Raw genomic sequence first — 18,078 nt, 5'->3', positions numbered from 1 at the left:
CCTGGTGAAAAAAACAGCATATGCTGGTAGGTATGTTTTGATGCTGGTTTAAGCTGGTCCTTTACTGGTTTATGCTGGTCCTTAACTGGTTTATGCTGGTCATGTTGCTGGTCAAGGACCAGCATAAACTCAAGGACCAGCATAAACCAGCATAAACCAGCTAAGGAGCAGCTTAAACTGAAAATTATTGTGGGAAGACTAATTCTTATCGTGGAGAAATTTTTTACCGGTATCACCCATCCCTACCATGATCTTATAAAAAGAACAAGCAGTTTAGAGGTTCGACATAGCACTAGACATAACAAACCTTGTCTCGTCTTGAAAAGGTCAAATTTTTGGAATTACTTTTTGATCATTGCCTTTTTATCTATTTATTTATTTATTTATTTATTTATTTATTCCCTGCATGTTCCTGCTTGTTTCTCTCACCAAATGACTGATTTGGCTTAGAAAAGTTTTTTTAATATTCATATTTTAACAACACTTTTGAGCACAGAAATGAAAGACACCGCTTAAGCAGTGAAATGAAAGATTGTGCCAAACTATTTTTGTCCATCTTTTTATTAAGAATCCCACACTTTTAATAAGACTTTTTTTTCTCCATTATGATTTTAGAACAGTTATATCACCTTGACATTTTTTTACTTCATGCCCCCAAAATTTAGAATTTAAATTCAGAAATTAAAAACATGCTCATAATAGAAGAGGTGTATTCAAATCATTGTACGTATTACTGGCATTTTAATATATTAACAAAATGAATTGGTCCGGACAAAAAAGAAGCATCACCTCAGACCCTCAAAACACAGAGGCAAATGAAGAACAGACTTGTATTCAAGCCCTTTCACATTGATTTATTACCCTGAGCACATGATATTTTTATTACATCATTCTGAAACTCACAAACCTTGGACTCTGACAAATGACAGTGATCACTGGAAACAAACATAACAATATAAATACAGTCATTTTGATTTATTCACTTTCCTCAGTTTTAAAACTTTGCCACAACTACACTTCTGTATGAATGATGTCTGTTTCAGCAGCACTATCATTCCAGCCAACATGTTTTACTATCATCTAGCACATGATGAAAATGTTTACACATGCCGTTAAGGTCAGTGACCGGATCACGACAAATGTCCTGCCTCAGTGGCACTCGGAGTTGTCTACATCACGTGTACATCACTAGCACATCACATTAAAATAGTAATCATGATGAGTCATTTCTCAAGTTCCTCAGCTTTGACCTGAATGAAATCATCATCCGCTTCAACCCCCTCCTCATACTTTGTGATTTTACGCTTTCTGACAGTTTTTTGGCTCGCTACTCGGAACATCATACTCGTGCACGTCACTAGATTTGCACCAGCACTATGCATTCACAGAGACTGAAAGCACAGCAGGTCAAATCATTGCCAGAATTGTCCTATTTCCAGCAACGTCAGAGGCACTGCTGGAGCCAGGCCCGGGGCCAGGAGATGCCTGATTACATTACCAAAAGCAGATCTCTTCTTCCTCATTGGTTACAGAAGAAAAGACAGCAGAAAGTTCAGTGTGAATAGATCCGTGATGAATCAGATTGCAGTGTGATCAGACAAATCTCGCCTTTCATTGTAACGCTCTACACTTCAAGACATACAAAGTCTAGAGGTTTGTGGCAGGTATCTTGCACCTTTACAGAATGAATTGCATCATTTTTTCCATTCAGGATAAGGAAACGGTGACAGAATCAGTGATGTCTGATGTGACGCGCCATTGACTCAAACCCAAAAAGCATAAAAGGCATTCCAGTGTTGTTACATGATGCACCAGTGAGGGACCTTTGAAGCTGTGTCTGATGTAATGATGTAAAATAAAAAAATAAATAAAAAAATCAAATCAAATCAAAAAAAGCAATTGTTACACTGCTTTATTAATCTACACCAAAGCATGATGGGATCTTCACAACATGAACAGCACTCTGAAGGTCAGACCCTTTTTAATCCATATTCAGTTAGTTTTGAGATAAAAAAAAATGTAACCCTGAACACAGATTGCTTTACTATTTGTTGCAAGGTGTTTATAAAATCAAAATGAGTCAGTCACAATCACGTTTGAAACAACTGTACTCACTATTAGCATGTAGCCAACACTCATATAACAAGATTCACAAAGCCTTAAATACAGACAAAGTTTACGGCATTGCTTTTGCTAATACATCATTAGAAATACAGAAATGAACAATTCCACAGTAAGTACTCTGAGTTTATGTGCAATAAACAGAGATTAAAAAGAAATGTTTCTTCAAGAAGTGTGTCCTTGGCAAACCCTTCAAGAGTGTGTGACACATCTGGAGTCCATAAAGTCAGAGTCACCTTGTAATCACAGGCTTTTTCTTTTTTTTATTAACATCCTTCTAACACGCACTTTTGGCTAATTTTCGATCTCACTTTACAGTGGTGTCAGTGGTGCTGCTGCCTTAATCATGTTGAGATTGCATTGGTTTATGTAGCGTCTGCTGTCAAGAAGAGGGCAGAATTAACATACTCATCTCCCATCTGCTATGATAATCACAAAAACACAGCGCTGACTGATGATAGATTTAATCTACAGTCGACAACAGGCGCTGGAATTACTTGAGAACAAATGCTCTGCATGTTGGTTTTCTTGAACATCTTTGATGGCTCAAATAAGTAATCCAGCAAACTCCCGTCACACAATTTGAATCAAAATAGTCTGGTAAATGGAAATGGTTTGCTCTATTTACGGGAGAGAAAAGATTTTTGCTGCCATTCACAGTGGATGTAGGACATTCGTTCATTCACTGAAATCAACGCTGACATATATTCTGAAACTAGAGTAGAACTTCCAGAATTTTCTTCCCAGTTTAAAAATATTTATTTTTAAGACTTACTACTTAAAAAAAAGTCTTGAAACTGAACTTTCTGATGTCAGATGAATACATCAACATAGGTTCAGCTGAATCACTGCAAGTAACAAGTACAAAACAGAACAGACACACAATCATTTCCAAACCTTGTGCTGTCACCGCTGAAGGATCTCAAAAGAGAGCTGTGTTTATCTTTAAACTCTCTGCAGTCTCACTTTAACAGTTTCATGACAACAATTCACATTTTGCGAAGCTGTCACAAAATAATGCAGGCTGAAGGATGGGGTAGTGGCAGGAAACCCAGAAGTTATTCAACATGCGAAAGGAGAAGGTAAAAAAAAAGTAATGAATAATTACTTTATGAATGGTTTTGGCACAAAACAAACTTGAGGAAAGCATGTTCGAAGAACACATCAGCTTTAGGCAAGTGAATCACAGTGCTACATCCAGACTCATGTGCATCAAAAACTCTTGTTGCCATACAAAGCCTTCAGCTAAGAGCATCTGTCAGTCAACACTGACACACAGGGCAGAAAGGCCAGTGTGAGTTACTATGACTATTACGTTCTGCTATCTGTGGCAATGGCAAACAATCAAGATTAATCTCTGTCATGGCTCATTTTACCCTGTTTTGGCACGAGTTGAAGGGATGGTTTGCCCAAAATGAAATTTCTGTCATTAATTACTCACCGTCATGTCATACCAAACCCGTAAGACCTTTGTTCTTCTTCAGAAAGACAAATATTCATATTTTTGATGAAATCCGAGAGCTTTCTGGCCCTGCATAGACAGTAAGGCTGTCCTCGACTAAAGATTTTTCTGGTTGACTAGTAGTCATTCATTTGAAGCATTAGTCGACTATTAGTCGCACGTTTATTAATAAACCATATAAATCATAATAATGAGCCTTTAATTGCCTACATAGCCTAACAAGCGCTCGTACGCACACAAAAAAGCTTGCCACAGTGTACTGGCAGATATAGTAATTATGAATGTGTCAGGAAAAACAGTAAGAAGGCATTGGAGGAATTGATTCATTTAACAGATATATTTTTTATGTCTGTAAGGCAAGTATACACAGAGTTTCGTAGTTTCGTGCTCAAGTTCACAGAGACTAAGACGGCAGAAAGCGCATCCTGTTTGCTTTCATTATTTTACAAAGGCGCAACGTTTCGTTGTTATTCTGAGTGCACACAAATAAATATAGAGACTTTACAGATTCGCAAGATGTATTACTTTTAACTTTATGACCAAATATTTTAAGAGCAAGTGACCACACCGGCGCCTCCATCTGTCATGCAGCAAACGCGCAGTAAAATCTTCCACACTCCGCACAGACAATTAAATAATGCACATTTTTTTAGGTTAGCATTAGATTGAGCAGTCATGTAAAGTTGCTGCTACTTACATGTTTCAGATGAAAAGCCCTATTTGTGGTTGATGAATGATAGGTGAGTGTTTTGATGTTCTGCCCGATGTACTACATTACCACATAGACCAGTGGTTATGATCTTGTGCGTCATTAACTGCGTGACTTCCCCACTTCCTGTGTGTTTTTTTTTTCTGCGACTAAGCGACTAATAAGTTTTGGTCGACCAGGCCTCTTCTCGTCAACTAATAGTTAGTCAGCTATTAGGGGACAGCCCAAATAGACAGCAACACAGCTGAAACATTCAAGGCCCAGAAAAGTAGTACATGGTAGTTGCGTTGCTGTCTATGCAGGGTCAGAAAGCTCTCAGATTTCATCAAAAATATCTTAATTTGTGTTCCGAAGATGAATGAAGGTCTTACAGGTTTTGAACGATGTGAGGGTGAGTAATTAATGACAAAATTTTCATTTTTGGGTGAACTATCCCTTTAACAAATATGGTCCATAAAACCCTCCCACTGAAATTATTCCAGCGTTACGAAGGATCTGTCAAAGATGAGGTATGAAGGTTTAATGTTAATATTAAGATACAAGTGCTGTGCCTAAAATTCTACATTGTAATCCAGAAACAATGAATGATTCTGGATTATGGCAGTTCTGATACTTTCATGTGCATATAAAAATAAATCAATAAATAAAATGATGTACTCTAAAACACCAGATGTTTACATCACTGTACAGTACTGAATGCACATAATGACTCTTTGTATATATACAATTTTACAATAATGTTACAGGTTTTTAAACTGAATTTATCTTTACAGATTGAAAAGTTTGCAAGACTACAGTTGAACTGCCAGATGTGCCCAATCAAATCTGAGAAAATCAGTAAGTACATTCATGTTAGCAGCAAATGACTATTCAAATAAAAATGTGTAGAATCCATTTTATACACAACTGTATAATGTTAAAAAATTTAAGTAAATAATAGTCTGTAATTTCAGATGCAATGAGCCTGCTATCATACTGTTCCTCTCTATTGGGCTGCTTAAAGAGAAGCTCCTTCCATACTGCATTCAGACACTTTCTCTAAATCTTCCATCACTAAGTCTTGCTCATTGACGTGGTTCATCCTCCTCGAGCTGTTGTTCTCTATGCTGTTAAGAGAGATGGGCTCTGTGGAGGGTTGCGGGTTCACCGGTTGCACTGAATTGCCCTGCACCCTATGAGAATAGGTCCGATGCTGACCGCCGACAGGACAGAGGCCGAACTTAAACACGGCCTGGAATCCGCGGCGGAAGTTCTCATTGAAGAACCCGTAGATTATCGGGTTGACGCTGCTGTTGAAAAAGGCTAGCCAGTGGGCAAACGGGTAGATGTAGATGTTAATAAGCCTGTACTGATGTTCAGTAAGCTTCATGTAGTCTGTTAGCATCATCAGCGTCCACAAAGGCAACCAGGACAAGCTGAAGAGCAAGGCCACGATGAGGAGCATTTTGATCACTCTTTGTTTTTTCTTTGACACAGAGTGGCGGTTATCATGGCCAGGTTTGGCCCCTGCCGGCATGGCCGTTTTAAACAGAGTGATCCCAATCCTTGCGTACATGATCACTATGAGGGATAGAGGAGCCAGGTAGATGTTGGCAAACAGGACGGTGGTGTAGATCTTCCTCATCTCCTGGGTAGGCCAGTTTTCTCTGCACCAGTAGAAAGGGCTCGTTCGGTTGCCGTCTCCCAGGAACACGCGGATACTTTGTTCTTTAGTCACCTTAAGCATGATGCCAGAGGGAAACATGATGGACACTGCCAAGACCCAGATTATCACAATGATAACGGTGGCTGTTGTTATTGTCAATTTTTGCTTGAAGGGATACACAATACATCTGAATCTGCAAAAGACAACCGGCAACAAGTTAAACATTTACCAGCTCTTTGAAGAATCAGCTGTGTCAGATATGAAACAAATAACATGAGGTGGCTTTGTAGTGATTTTAAAAAGAGTGTATTTATTTGAACTGTTTTAAAAAAAGAGTGTATTAGTTCCTCACAATGGTTTATCCTATCATGCACTCACACTGAACAGACTGAATGAGGCTTTTTCAGTGTTTCTACTCTTCAGTACATTTGTGGGTATTTCAAAAGATGCTTTGTTCTTGTTCGTGTTCTCTCAACAAATATGTCTCAGTTAATAGTACTTTCTGAATAAATATGACCTGAAAAGGTTTCTAAAGCCCAGAATGTTGGATTTTCTATACATTGTAAGTATGATTGGCTTTAATAACCCATTTATAGTTGTATCAGCCACAGAATAAAAATACATAAATCAATAAAAAATGGTAACTGTGACTTCTTATCCCACAATTCTGACTACATTGCTCTCATTTCCAAGTTCTCTTAATTTTGAAGTTACATCTCGCAATTTAGACTTTTTTTCAAGTGTTGTGACCTTATTTGTGATGCAGACAAGTCCTTATGTTCATGAAATGGGTCATTTAAAGGGGAAATATCATGAAAATATGATTTTTTCCATGTTGAAGTGCTATAATTGGGTTCCTGGTGCACCTACCAACCCAGGAAAAATGAAAAAGGACAACCTAGTAACTTTGTTTTGGTAAGCCTTTCTCTGCAAGCATGTGACCCTCTCAGCTTTCGCTCCCCTAGTGATGTAGGAAGGGGATCTTATTATAATATTACTGCCCCTTAATCTGCACATTTCCTCCCACAGTGTTGGCATTTTGTTTTCACAAGCAACAATTGTGTACCAGTTCTAACACCATGATCTTCACACACATGACTGTCTGTGTTTATAATTTATATTATGTATGTTTTTAACATGAACTTGTGTGTATTTGAAAGTTTAAGCGTAATAAGACATAAAAGAGAATTTAGTTTAGTACTCACATGCAATGTGACAGCTGCTTTCTGTGCGTGTGTGCTCAGAAAAGCGAATATCAGACGTTTAAACTGCTATGGATTCAAAATCCGCATGATTTCAACGTGATAGACATAATAATCAAAACCAAACAGATGTTTTTTGGCACAGTATAAGTACGAGCTGTAAAGGCACAGCCCTATTCTCGAAAAGGGGGCGGGGAGCAGCAGCTGATTTGCATTTAGAAATACATGCACAAAAAAAGCATGTTTCTGCTTCCACTCAAAATGGCCATTTTCAAAATAATATAATAAATGATCTATGGGGTATTTTGAGCTGAAACTTCACAGGAACATTCTGGGGACACCTAAGAGTTATATTACGTCTTGTAAAAAAGGGCATAATAGGTACAAACTCAGTATTAAGAGAAACTCAGAAATGCAAGAAAAACCATAATTGTGAGATTAAAAGTTGCAATTACATTTTTTTCTGGAAACAGGCTTCAATGCAAAATAGTACTGTGTAGGTAAAAAAAACAAACAAACAAAAAAAAAAAATACACCACTGGCCTTTAATTAAGCACAAATGAAAAGTACACCAGCTTAATCAGCACTCTTAATGGTCTTCAAGTACAACTGATTTGTAACCAAGAAACCAACTCTTCTTAAAGAAACATTTAAAACAAAGGATAAATACTAATGTGATACTTTGGATGCTTCAGTGAGAACTGAAAAGGCATTTTCTTGAAAGAAGCACTTATTATTGCAAAACCAACTGGAAAGCTATTATCTGAAAAAAATAATAAGACGTATTGATAAAATCTCTGATGTAGTAGAGTAACTGATGTGGAAGCTTTATGTACAAAAGCTTAAACAACACTTGAATGTGACAGCATTTAGAAATACTGATAATTTACAGCAATCTTCTTGGTGCACGGAGGATTTATCCAGCTATTGTTGTGGTAAACTGTCATTATCTGCAGAATAGACAACAAACAAAAAAGCTATTTGAAATGAGAAGGCTGATGGCCTCCGTGTACCCTTGCATTTTCCCAAACCATCTACATAAATACTAGGTAGGATAGAAATCAAACAACACTGCAAAAAGTAAGCACACCGTATTAAATGCTTAAATGCATGCCTTGCAGGCTTTTCAGCTGCTCTAGCGACATGTGGGAATACTTTCAATAAACACCTTATTGCACAGCATATAATACATCCTCCTTCAGAAACCTGTTACAGTCACATTTATTTCCGATGCCATACAGAATGTATTACTGCAAGCTGTGTCTGAAAGCATTCCCTACTGTTAGTATTGTTAGTGGACAATTTCATTCCTTATATAGCGCACTGCACCCATTTCACCCACAATACACTCTGATTTATGTTGTATTGTACACTCCAAGAGGACTACAATCATTATTTTGTGCCATTTTAAAAATAAAAAAAGAAATTTTAAATATTACAAACCAAAATTTTACAGATTTGTAACATACCTAACTTTAAATCAATCCTAATCAGTTCCTGATCATCTATCTATCTATCTATCTATCTATCTATCTATGTATAGGAATGGTCAGAATAAAAACTAAATTGAAAATGAGACCAGACTAAAATGATTGCCTTAGAGGTTGATGTTATGCACCAGTTAGTAATAAACTATATGGATAGTCCTAACGATCAATTACATATTACATATATTCCCTCTGCTGCAGTGAAGGAAAAATACAGAAAGGGACCATATAGAGAGCTTAGAAGAAACTGTGAATGAAAAACATGACCTCCGCTGACTAGTTAACAAGTAATTAAATGTGATGCCATGTGTAAAAATGTAAGTGGAGATCAGGGTTAATATAACACTCTGATTCACTGTCTGGTAGTATTAAGCAGGAACAGATGCACTACAGCGATATAACACACACACACACACACACCTGATCCAACAGTTAATGTTTTCATCTCACTGCTTTCCCCAAAGGCCCCATGTCGTGATGATATGACAATGACATCAGGTGGGTATGAAAGTCCAGCTGTCCGATCTAAAGGAACAGAACCTTTCCAATAGCAACAGTCTGGACTAAGACACACCACAGCATGGTGCTCGTCTCTTATCAGATTCATCAAATATCAAGCCGCTCTTATGATCTATATACTACTGTGTGCTGCTCTGCAGGTTCAGTGAGTCTTTCATGATTAACAAAGAGGTAATATCAATCGTCTTACATCCTTCTCGATTCATTTTAAAATTAAGTCGTGTTAACAAAATCAAAGCTGAGTTTCCGTTTACTTGCAAAGCATTCTTAAACTGTCTCTGTGAACTGAATGCAGCAATTTACTGTAACTAAAATGGTTTCATGAATGGCAAAACTTTTATTAGACAAACACAACTAATTATTTTAAATAAGTGGTTTTCAAACAATGATTTACCAAACCTTCAAGAGGATGACTTAAAGGGATAGTTCACCCAAAAATAAAAATTCTGTCATTAATTATTCACCCTCATGATGTTCCAAACCCATAAGACCTTTGTTCATCTTCAGAACACAAATTAAGATATTTTTGAAAATCCGAGAGCTTTCTGACCCTGCATAGACAGCAACGCAGCTATCACAACATTTTTGATGGATTTCATCCAGTGATAATTTCGTTGACAAATAATTTTCATCTATGCCATTTTTTTTGACGTCAAAAATAAGACAAGAATGAAACAAAAACTCATTCTTTTTACTGACAAAATCTATGACGAAAATCTCTTGACATTTTCGTCAACAAATAAAAATGAGACGAAAATGTTAGGGAGGGACGATTTGTGAAGAGATTCATTCAGAATGAATCTGCTGTGTGGTGAAGAGGTTAGATGCGTACATTTGAACCGTATCATAGCCTGTTGATCTATCCGTCAGGACATAAGCTAGCGTATATTTGCTGCACGTCTCATAAAACTTTCAATAATGTCAAAATCTGGGAGTAAGAGAAGAGCAGACATATGGATAAATTTGACTACACAAAAGAGACTTCAGTTCGGTCCGGTTTTCTGAGCGCAGACACAGAAGCAGTGCCTCTGACATAGCGCACAAGTACTCTTTCACGTCTCATGAACGGAAAAATACACACAAAAAATGCGTCCGTTTTGACGCATATTCACTTAAACGCACTTTGTTACGTCTTAGGTGAACGTAAACAATTGGGAGAATATCAAACATGTATCAGCACATTGCATCCGTGAATTTGGTTTTAAAGGAACAGCAGTCTAATTAAGTTGCTATTGTCTGTGCCATTGATGTTAATCAAGCAACAACAACAAAAAGACAGAAAATCACTCACAGCTCTTGACTGAATCACTTTAGTAGCCCTAATAAAGATTAATCTAAATTTATTTATATAAATAAATATGTCTGCTTGAAAGAATGAAGAATGTGGTAAAAAAGTTGTTATAAAGAATGCATAATCAGCCTATATAACCATTTGTATTTCATTGAAAAGAAGACCATGTTGTTTCTTTATGAAAAGTAGTTTCATTTAATTTAAGGCATGTTGTGAATCACAGCAGTTGAATCTTTGTCTATCATGATAAGACCTTAATATCAAACCTATACAATGAGTTTGGTAATTTTAGAAATGGTTAATAAATGCATTACACTGTAACTAAACCCATTCGATTTTAGCTGTCTAAATCTACTGTAGATTTAGTCGACTAAAATCTTATGATATTTAGTCAACTAAAACTAGACTAAAGCTAGAACAATTCAGATGGCTAAAATATGACTAAAACTAAATGGCATTTAGTCAAAATTAACACTGATTTAATCAAAAATATCTTCATTTGTGTTTCAAAGATGAACTAAGATCTTACGGTTTTGGAACAACATGTGAGTAATTAATGACTGAATTTTCATTTTTGGTTGAACTACCCATTTAAAGGTATTCAAATGAAAGCACTGTTGTTAAATGAATAGTTCACTCAAATGACACAGAAAATAAAGATGTAAACAGAAATGGCCTTTGAATATTATGTTGGATAAATATTCAAGCCCAAATGCTTTTTAACTATTTTTAAATAGCAACTGTCATTCAAGTGATATGATCTTTTGACAGTGTATCATTAATGCCTGACCTGAGGGACATGATGATATTACCATGACATTACCTGTCAACCGCTATGGCAACCAAGGTGAAAACGGAGGCTGCGACTGATATGCCCTGGACCATACCGCTCATTTTGCAGACCATGCTTCCAAATGGCCAACCTGGGGAGAGGATAGAGATCACATACTGAGAGATGATCCGGGCTAAATTATACAGACATTAATTGGATTACATTAAAAATGACTGTACAAGGGTGTCCCATTATATATTCACTGTTGAACTTTCATAGCATTTGCAATGATGTAGTTCATCATGTTGAGTGTCATTTGACACGCATCTTTCACTGAGTCACCCAAGCAGCTGATGTAATATATTTCATATCCAGTGGATGGTATTTTGGATGTTGACAAAATGGCAAATTATAAAAGGGCCACATTTGAAAAATAGACATAAATCTAGCTAATAAGTTTATAATTAATTTGCCTGAAAACTACGGTTAACGATACTGAATGTCAGTTCAGTTTATTTAGCCAGTTTTGCCTTTAAACCTTAATCAGGAATTAGCTGAAGAGTAATCAACGTACTGCTGTGGGCCTGAACAGCAAGATGCCTTCAAAATTGCCTTGGTATACAGCATGTGGGTCAGTTGCTCTCACACTTCCCATCTGGTGGGATTTCATGTATTTTGTGTATGATTGGAGGAGGTGAATTGGCTTAGGGAAAGGCTTAACAATTTTCGCTGTGGGGGAGGGGAGTGTCTGTATAGGAGACCGAATTCATTTGCATGTTGTTTATTGTGACTCTTAGGGGCCATTCATACAGAATGTGCTTTTAGTCCATGTATGTTAGGTTACATACATCTACACAAGGTCGTACACCTTGTGAATAAGTATACTTTATCATGATTTAGGACACTTAATTGCTTGTTATTCCCAATTAAATGAAATAATATAACTGTATATTAAATGCATTCAGTGGAACTTTATGAACTTTAATGTTTTTAAAGAAGTATCTTCTGCTCACCAAGCCTGCATTTATTTGATCAAAAGTACTTATTTTTTATATTTTTACATATTTTTACTATTTAAAATAACTTTTTTCTATTTGAATATATTTTTAAAATGTAATTCGTTCCTGTGATCAATACTACATTTTCAGCATCATTACTCAAGTCTTCAATGTCACATGATCCTTCAGAAATCATTCTAATATCCTGATTTTCTGTTCAAGAAGCATTTATTATTATTATTATTATTATTATTATCAAAATTAAAAACAGTTGAGTAAATGTACAAAGATCAGCATTTATCTAAAACAAAGCGCTTTTGTAACATTATACACCATACCATTCAAAAGCATTTTGTAACCTTATACACTACACCATTCAATTGAATTTTTATTATATATATATATATATATATATATATATATATATATATATATATAGACATTTTATAGACATTAATACTTTTATTTAGCAAAGATGCTTTAAATTTATTAAAAGTGATGATAAAAACAGTTATAATATTACAAAAGTTTTCAACATAATAATAATAAATGCTTTTTTGTTTTTTTTCAGAATATAAGAATGGTTTCTTAATGATCATGTGACTGAAGTAATGATGCTAAAAAATCAGCTTTGAAATCACAGGAATAAAATACATTTTAAAATATATTTTCAAATAGAAAACAGTTATTTTAAACAGTGAAAATATTTCTAAATTATACTGTTTTTGCTGTACTTTAAATAATTCAATAATTCAATAATTATTTTTGTCATTTGTACATTTAAAACATTACATTTCTGTGTATTACAAAATAACACACCACAGTTAAAATTCAGTAATCAAGTAATTTACTTATCAAGTGCTTTAGTACACAATATATGCACATTCAATACAATTAAGTGAAATATTACTGTGCTTGTTTTTTGATAGTATGAGAAATGTTTGTAACACTTTATAATGAGTTTCATTAGTTAACATTAGTTAACTACATTAGTTAACAAGAACTAAGAAAGAACAATACTTCTACAGCATTTATTAATCTTAGTTAATGTTAACTTTAGCATTTCCAAATGCATTGTTAAAAGTTGTTTGTTAACATTAGTTAATGCACTGTGAACTAACATGAACAAACAATGAACAACTAAGTAATGTTAACAAATGACACCTCATTGTAAAGTGTTCCCGAAATATTTTTATTTAATTTAGCCTTGAATATATGTCAACATGGAACTTGAAAATGAACACTTGAATTCACATTATATTAAATCACTAAGTACTTTGTTTTTACATGCCCTACTACAACCTCCTCTCCCAGTAGAAATTATGCCAAAAGATGAAAACTTATGAGCCCCAAGGAGCGCTTAAGAAGCTGAGAAACAAAAAAGCAAACTTGTGCTTCCTCTGGGCTTTGGATGACTAATATGAAATGTTTTTACAGACCTTATTTGAATATTGTTTACTGACCCTATTTAATGAGTGCTTTTCACAGACATACAAAAAAGGACAAAATGCTGTTTTCACCCATTATTTTGGTTTAACTGAGTAGTTTAATTGCTTTGTATTAACAAGAGTGTTAATTCAATTACTGTGCTGTGATCACACTTTGGTTGTACCAAGTGTAATGCTAACTACATTTTAGTCTGAATAAATAAACATCTAATTAGAATGCAGTACTTTGGACAGAGAGAAAAGCTTTCATCTCATCCCACTAGGGCTTACTAATAGTCACAATCGCGTATAAAATTGAATTCAGTGTCTAATTAATTCCATGGGAATGTGTGAAGTGCATGAAATGTCCCTTACACTGAATTGCTATCAGGCTACACTTGAGACAAAAACTTAAAACAAATAAGGGGTAAAAAAATCAATAATGATAAATCTATTAGCAAGTAAACAATGCACTACAGTGGCACCATTTCAGATTTCCTGTATGCAAAGTTGAAAACATAATTTTCAAGCAATCAAAGAGATACACATTATAAATAACCAACCCACACAAAGATATTACAGAGAAACCCAGTCATTATTTCTGAAAGTTACAATACCACACAGAAAATAATCATATTTATACCATCACTCAAAAAAGCAGTGATTTGTGTAAAAAGACTGCCAATGACACCCAAACTAATTTTAAACTGTATTGCAAAAGTATTTGTTTCTTACATACAGGCATCTACCCTAGTGAACATTTCTCATCTTCCTCACAGTGTTTTAAAACTCCATATGCACCTCACGTTTTACAATATAAAAATAAGACATCTCAAGATTTCACACCTGCACAAATGACAAGATGTGTTATAATTATTAATAGCATGGTGCTGATAGGATATACTATACTACAACAGGGAAGTAAAGACAGCCAGGAAATTTGCTACATACAGTATGTTTTGTATTCCAATTTTACGCAGCATAGTCAAGCTTATGTTCTGGAATCTGTCACTGCTTGCAGCCACCAATGCACACAACTCCCAACTGAGTGCAACCATTGTTGTCACACTAATCTGGTATGCTATAGGCCATTAAAGTATAGTCAACTCTAATTTTGTCACTGACTTTGCCTCTATGGAAACACACACTTCCTGTTCCACTCATCAGAGAGTTCCAAAGAAAGACTGCTTTCATAGAATCCTATTTGTTTCACTAAACAGTAATAAAATAGTAAGAATAAAAAAGTCGATTTTCTCAATATTTTAATTTTTTGCACCCTCAGATTACAGATTTTCATATTGCCCTATCCTAACAAGCTTTCTGATGACGTGAAAATCTCAATTTCAAAATTGACCCTTATGACTGGTTTTGTTGTTCTGTGTCACATTCGTGCAAATTTGTATGAATTTCTATGATTCAAATTATACAAAATCAATATAGTATATCAGTTATTAATATGGCCATTTATGGTCCAGCTATGTTGTACAAGATAAAAACTAAACAAATTCCAGTTATCTTAAAACATTTAAGAATAATTTAAAAGAGGATTTACGAATATATTTTAACTGCTGATATTAGGCTCTGTATTGTATGTCTGTTTCCAGCCATGATTCATGAAATATAAACAGTTTATCATAAAATTGCTAGAACCAAAATGGCATTTTCTGTAAATATGTGCGTGACATATAAATGTTTATAGTTCATGTAGACAGCACTCTTGACAGTGAGTGAATAGTTATGTAATCAAGTATGTGACCTTTGGGGTCCTTTAACTAAATTTATACTCACTCAAACACATAATGCACATAAAAATAATATTCAAATAAATATAGTGACAGTAGATCACAGAAGTCTATGTTGTCAGTTATAATTTGGTATTATCAATTATTTTCTAATTAACCTGTTGTGCTTACATTCATACTCACCAGAGAAATGAGTCATTTGCGAGGACAAACAAATATCTTGCATAACTAGCAACAATCTCATAATCAAGATGCCATGCCATTTTGTTTTAGATTCCCCAAGCTATATCGGTGCCAGTTCTTTCTTTAGGCTGTTTCAGAACAGCTCATAAACACGTCTGCAAGATAAACACGCCAGTGAAATTCAAGCAATGCCACGATGTGTTTGGAATAAACAGACTATGCTAAGACCCCAGTTTACCTGTATATGTATTGTTTATAACACCATGCGTGATTTGCATCAGTCTTGTGGCTATCATTAATTGTGAGTCAAATGTAAGAGCATAGAGATCGTATTTCGGAAAAATGGTGATTCCCTGTCACACCAAAAACATTTTTATAGTCTCATGAATGTTAATTTTTATGAAAATTCTGGACAGACTTGTCATATTGGTCCTGTCTTAAAGCTCTGTCGTTCTAAAGGCGAACAGCATCCTCTACTGCCAAATACAGCATAAACTCAGTGTTAACTTAAAACCTTAAGGCTACTCGAAGAGATGCCTTCTCTGGTCACGACAGCCCTAAGGAGATCCGTAAATGTCAGTTGAAAATTCAAGCACACAAGAAACAGTGAAAAACAAACCTTAGCCGGAACAAGTAACTTTACAGAAGATGCAAAGATTACAAGGTTCCTGGCATTGCACTGACCTGTAATAATGTTGTCAAGAAGAGTTGTAGGCATGCAGAAAATCCCAACAAGAAGGTCACTGATGGCGAGGTTAAGGATGAAAAGGTTGGTGACGGTGCGCATGTTTTTGCTCCGTAACACAATAAAGCACACCACTCCATTTCCAACCATGCAGACCAGGAATATGAGCAGGTAGGACACTATAAAGACTGCTGCTACAGATGGCTGATGCAGGTAATATCCAACATATGTAATGTTGTTCTGAGGTAAATAGAACTCATTGGAGCCGTTGATAAAAGTCCAGTTCCCATCGTTCACAAGGGTAAAGTTCAGGTCCAGTGTTTCGTTCATTTTAGATCTGAGGATAATAGAATAGGATTGAGAGATGGGCTTTATTCCCACTGTTCTCTTCAGTCAGGATCAAGCATTTGTCTTTCCTTTATTGTCTTTCCCCTTTTTTGCTTTCACCCTCTCTGACACGCAGCTGCTACCGAACAAATCTGTTTATCTCCTTATCCCTCTGACTTCCAGATGTGTAATTAACCGTGCATACTGTAAGCAAATGATTAAAGTGAATGATTAACGACAAATAACACCCTACCATTACCCTACTTTTCATAAAGTAGCTTGCAGTTATCTACACTCTGAAATCATGCCTCTGTAATCATTCAAGAATGCTAAAGACGCAGACATCAACTAAATGCACTTGGGATGACTCTGAGTCTGAGGTTTAATGTAATTTAAATTATTTTATTGGCTGTTATCAAGATGATCCGAGTTCATTTGTGATACAGAATTAACATCAGTCATCACAAAATGTTTATAAGAATAATTATAAATGTACTTTCAAGAGCTAAAAAATAAAAATCAGTTTTATCAGAAAAGGATAACTCCTGTTATATTCATGTAAAAATGAAACTTTCACAGTAAAGTATAAAAAGTATAAAGTACTAGACTAGTCTAGTCTAAAGCTAGTTTATTAATAATACACATTTCTCCGCTGCTATTCTGTAGCTTATTGTATCTCAGTCACATTGTGGCATTAACATTTTTATATACATTAGCAAATAAAAACAGAGTACCTTGTAGCCAAACATACAATAATACAGTCTTTCTTACCTTTTTTTACACTCAGTTTCCCTATAGTACTACCTGTTCCCAGGTAAAAACGAACACCTCCTTGTTCGCCCGTTCTTCCACGTAGAGACATAAGGAGTCTTTGGAAAGCCTTTTAGATGTGTAACAACTCACTTATTGTTTACAAATGAATTTCATCTTAACGCGAACTCCGGCATACTGCGTGTCATAATTTGTAGTTTCAGCAAGTTTCCCATGCGAAGCGAAGCAGACAGTTCCACTCCACACTCTTCAGCGGACTGTCAGTGAACAATGTGCAGGCACGAGAGAGGGAGAGAGAATTGAGAATTGAGACTGGCGGAGTGATGATGCGCTTTTAAGCGTCAGCGCGCGCGCGGGGATGGACACAGCGTTGAATTGGGCTCTGGGCGCTACTTAGGCTACGTCCAGTGTGATTTTCAGCTCCAGACTACGGAACATTGAGAACATCACCGCCAAAAGGTAAACAGTTAAGCACAAAGTATTTCGTATTATTATTATTATTTTGCACTGTGGGCTTTTGTTTTGAACCTGAGCCTTTGAGCCTGATTATTGCGACATTTAATCAAGCCATATTATTTAGCACAATTAAATGTATAACTTTGTTAATGCTCATCCAGGTTCTTCATGATGATGTTATCACCATTCTGGGATGTTATTTATGTTGACATAGCTAAGCGTACGTTAACAATACTTTCAGCAATAGAGGGCACCATTCACTCGTGTTTGTGAACAGGGCA

The 18,078-nt window shown here is 35.6% G+C and overlaps 1 protein-coding gene across 2 annotated transcripts; it reads right to left on the bottom strand.

Annotated features, from left to right (window-relative positions):
* Positions 1-604: 604 nt before the first annotated feature.
* On the bottom strand, positions 605-17,789 carry npffr2a (neuropeptide FF receptor 2a). 2 transcript variants are annotated; one of them, XM_051110497.1, is made up of 4 exons: positions 17,342-17,789; positions 16,243-16,774; positions 11,260-11,359; positions 605-6,130 (listed from the first exon to the last, which is right to left on the bottom strand). In XM_051110497.1, the coding sequence occupies exons 2-4, from the start codon at positions 16,571-16,573 to the stop codon at positions 5,290-5,292; spliced, it is 1,272 nt and encodes a 423-aa protein (XP_050966454.1). In that variant the 5' UTR covers positions 16,574-16,774; positions 17,342-17,789; the 3' UTR covers positions 605-5,289. The 2 variants fall into 2 exon arrangements, with proteins under 2 accessions (XP_050966454.1, XP_050966455.1); XM_051110498.1 differs by having other exon boundaries at positions 16,243-16,580.
* Positions 17,790-18,078: the final 289 nt, after the last annotated feature.

This window comes from Labeo rohita, chromosome 5 (assembly GCF_022985175.1).
Source record: "Labeo rohita strain BAU-BD-2019 chromosome 5, IGBB_LRoh.1.0, whole genome shotgun sequence".
NCBI lineage: Eukaryota > Metazoa > Chordata > Actinopteri > Cypriniformes > Cyprinidae > Labeo > Labeo rohita.
This window is presented reverse-complemented; position numbering and strand designations above follow the sequence as displayed.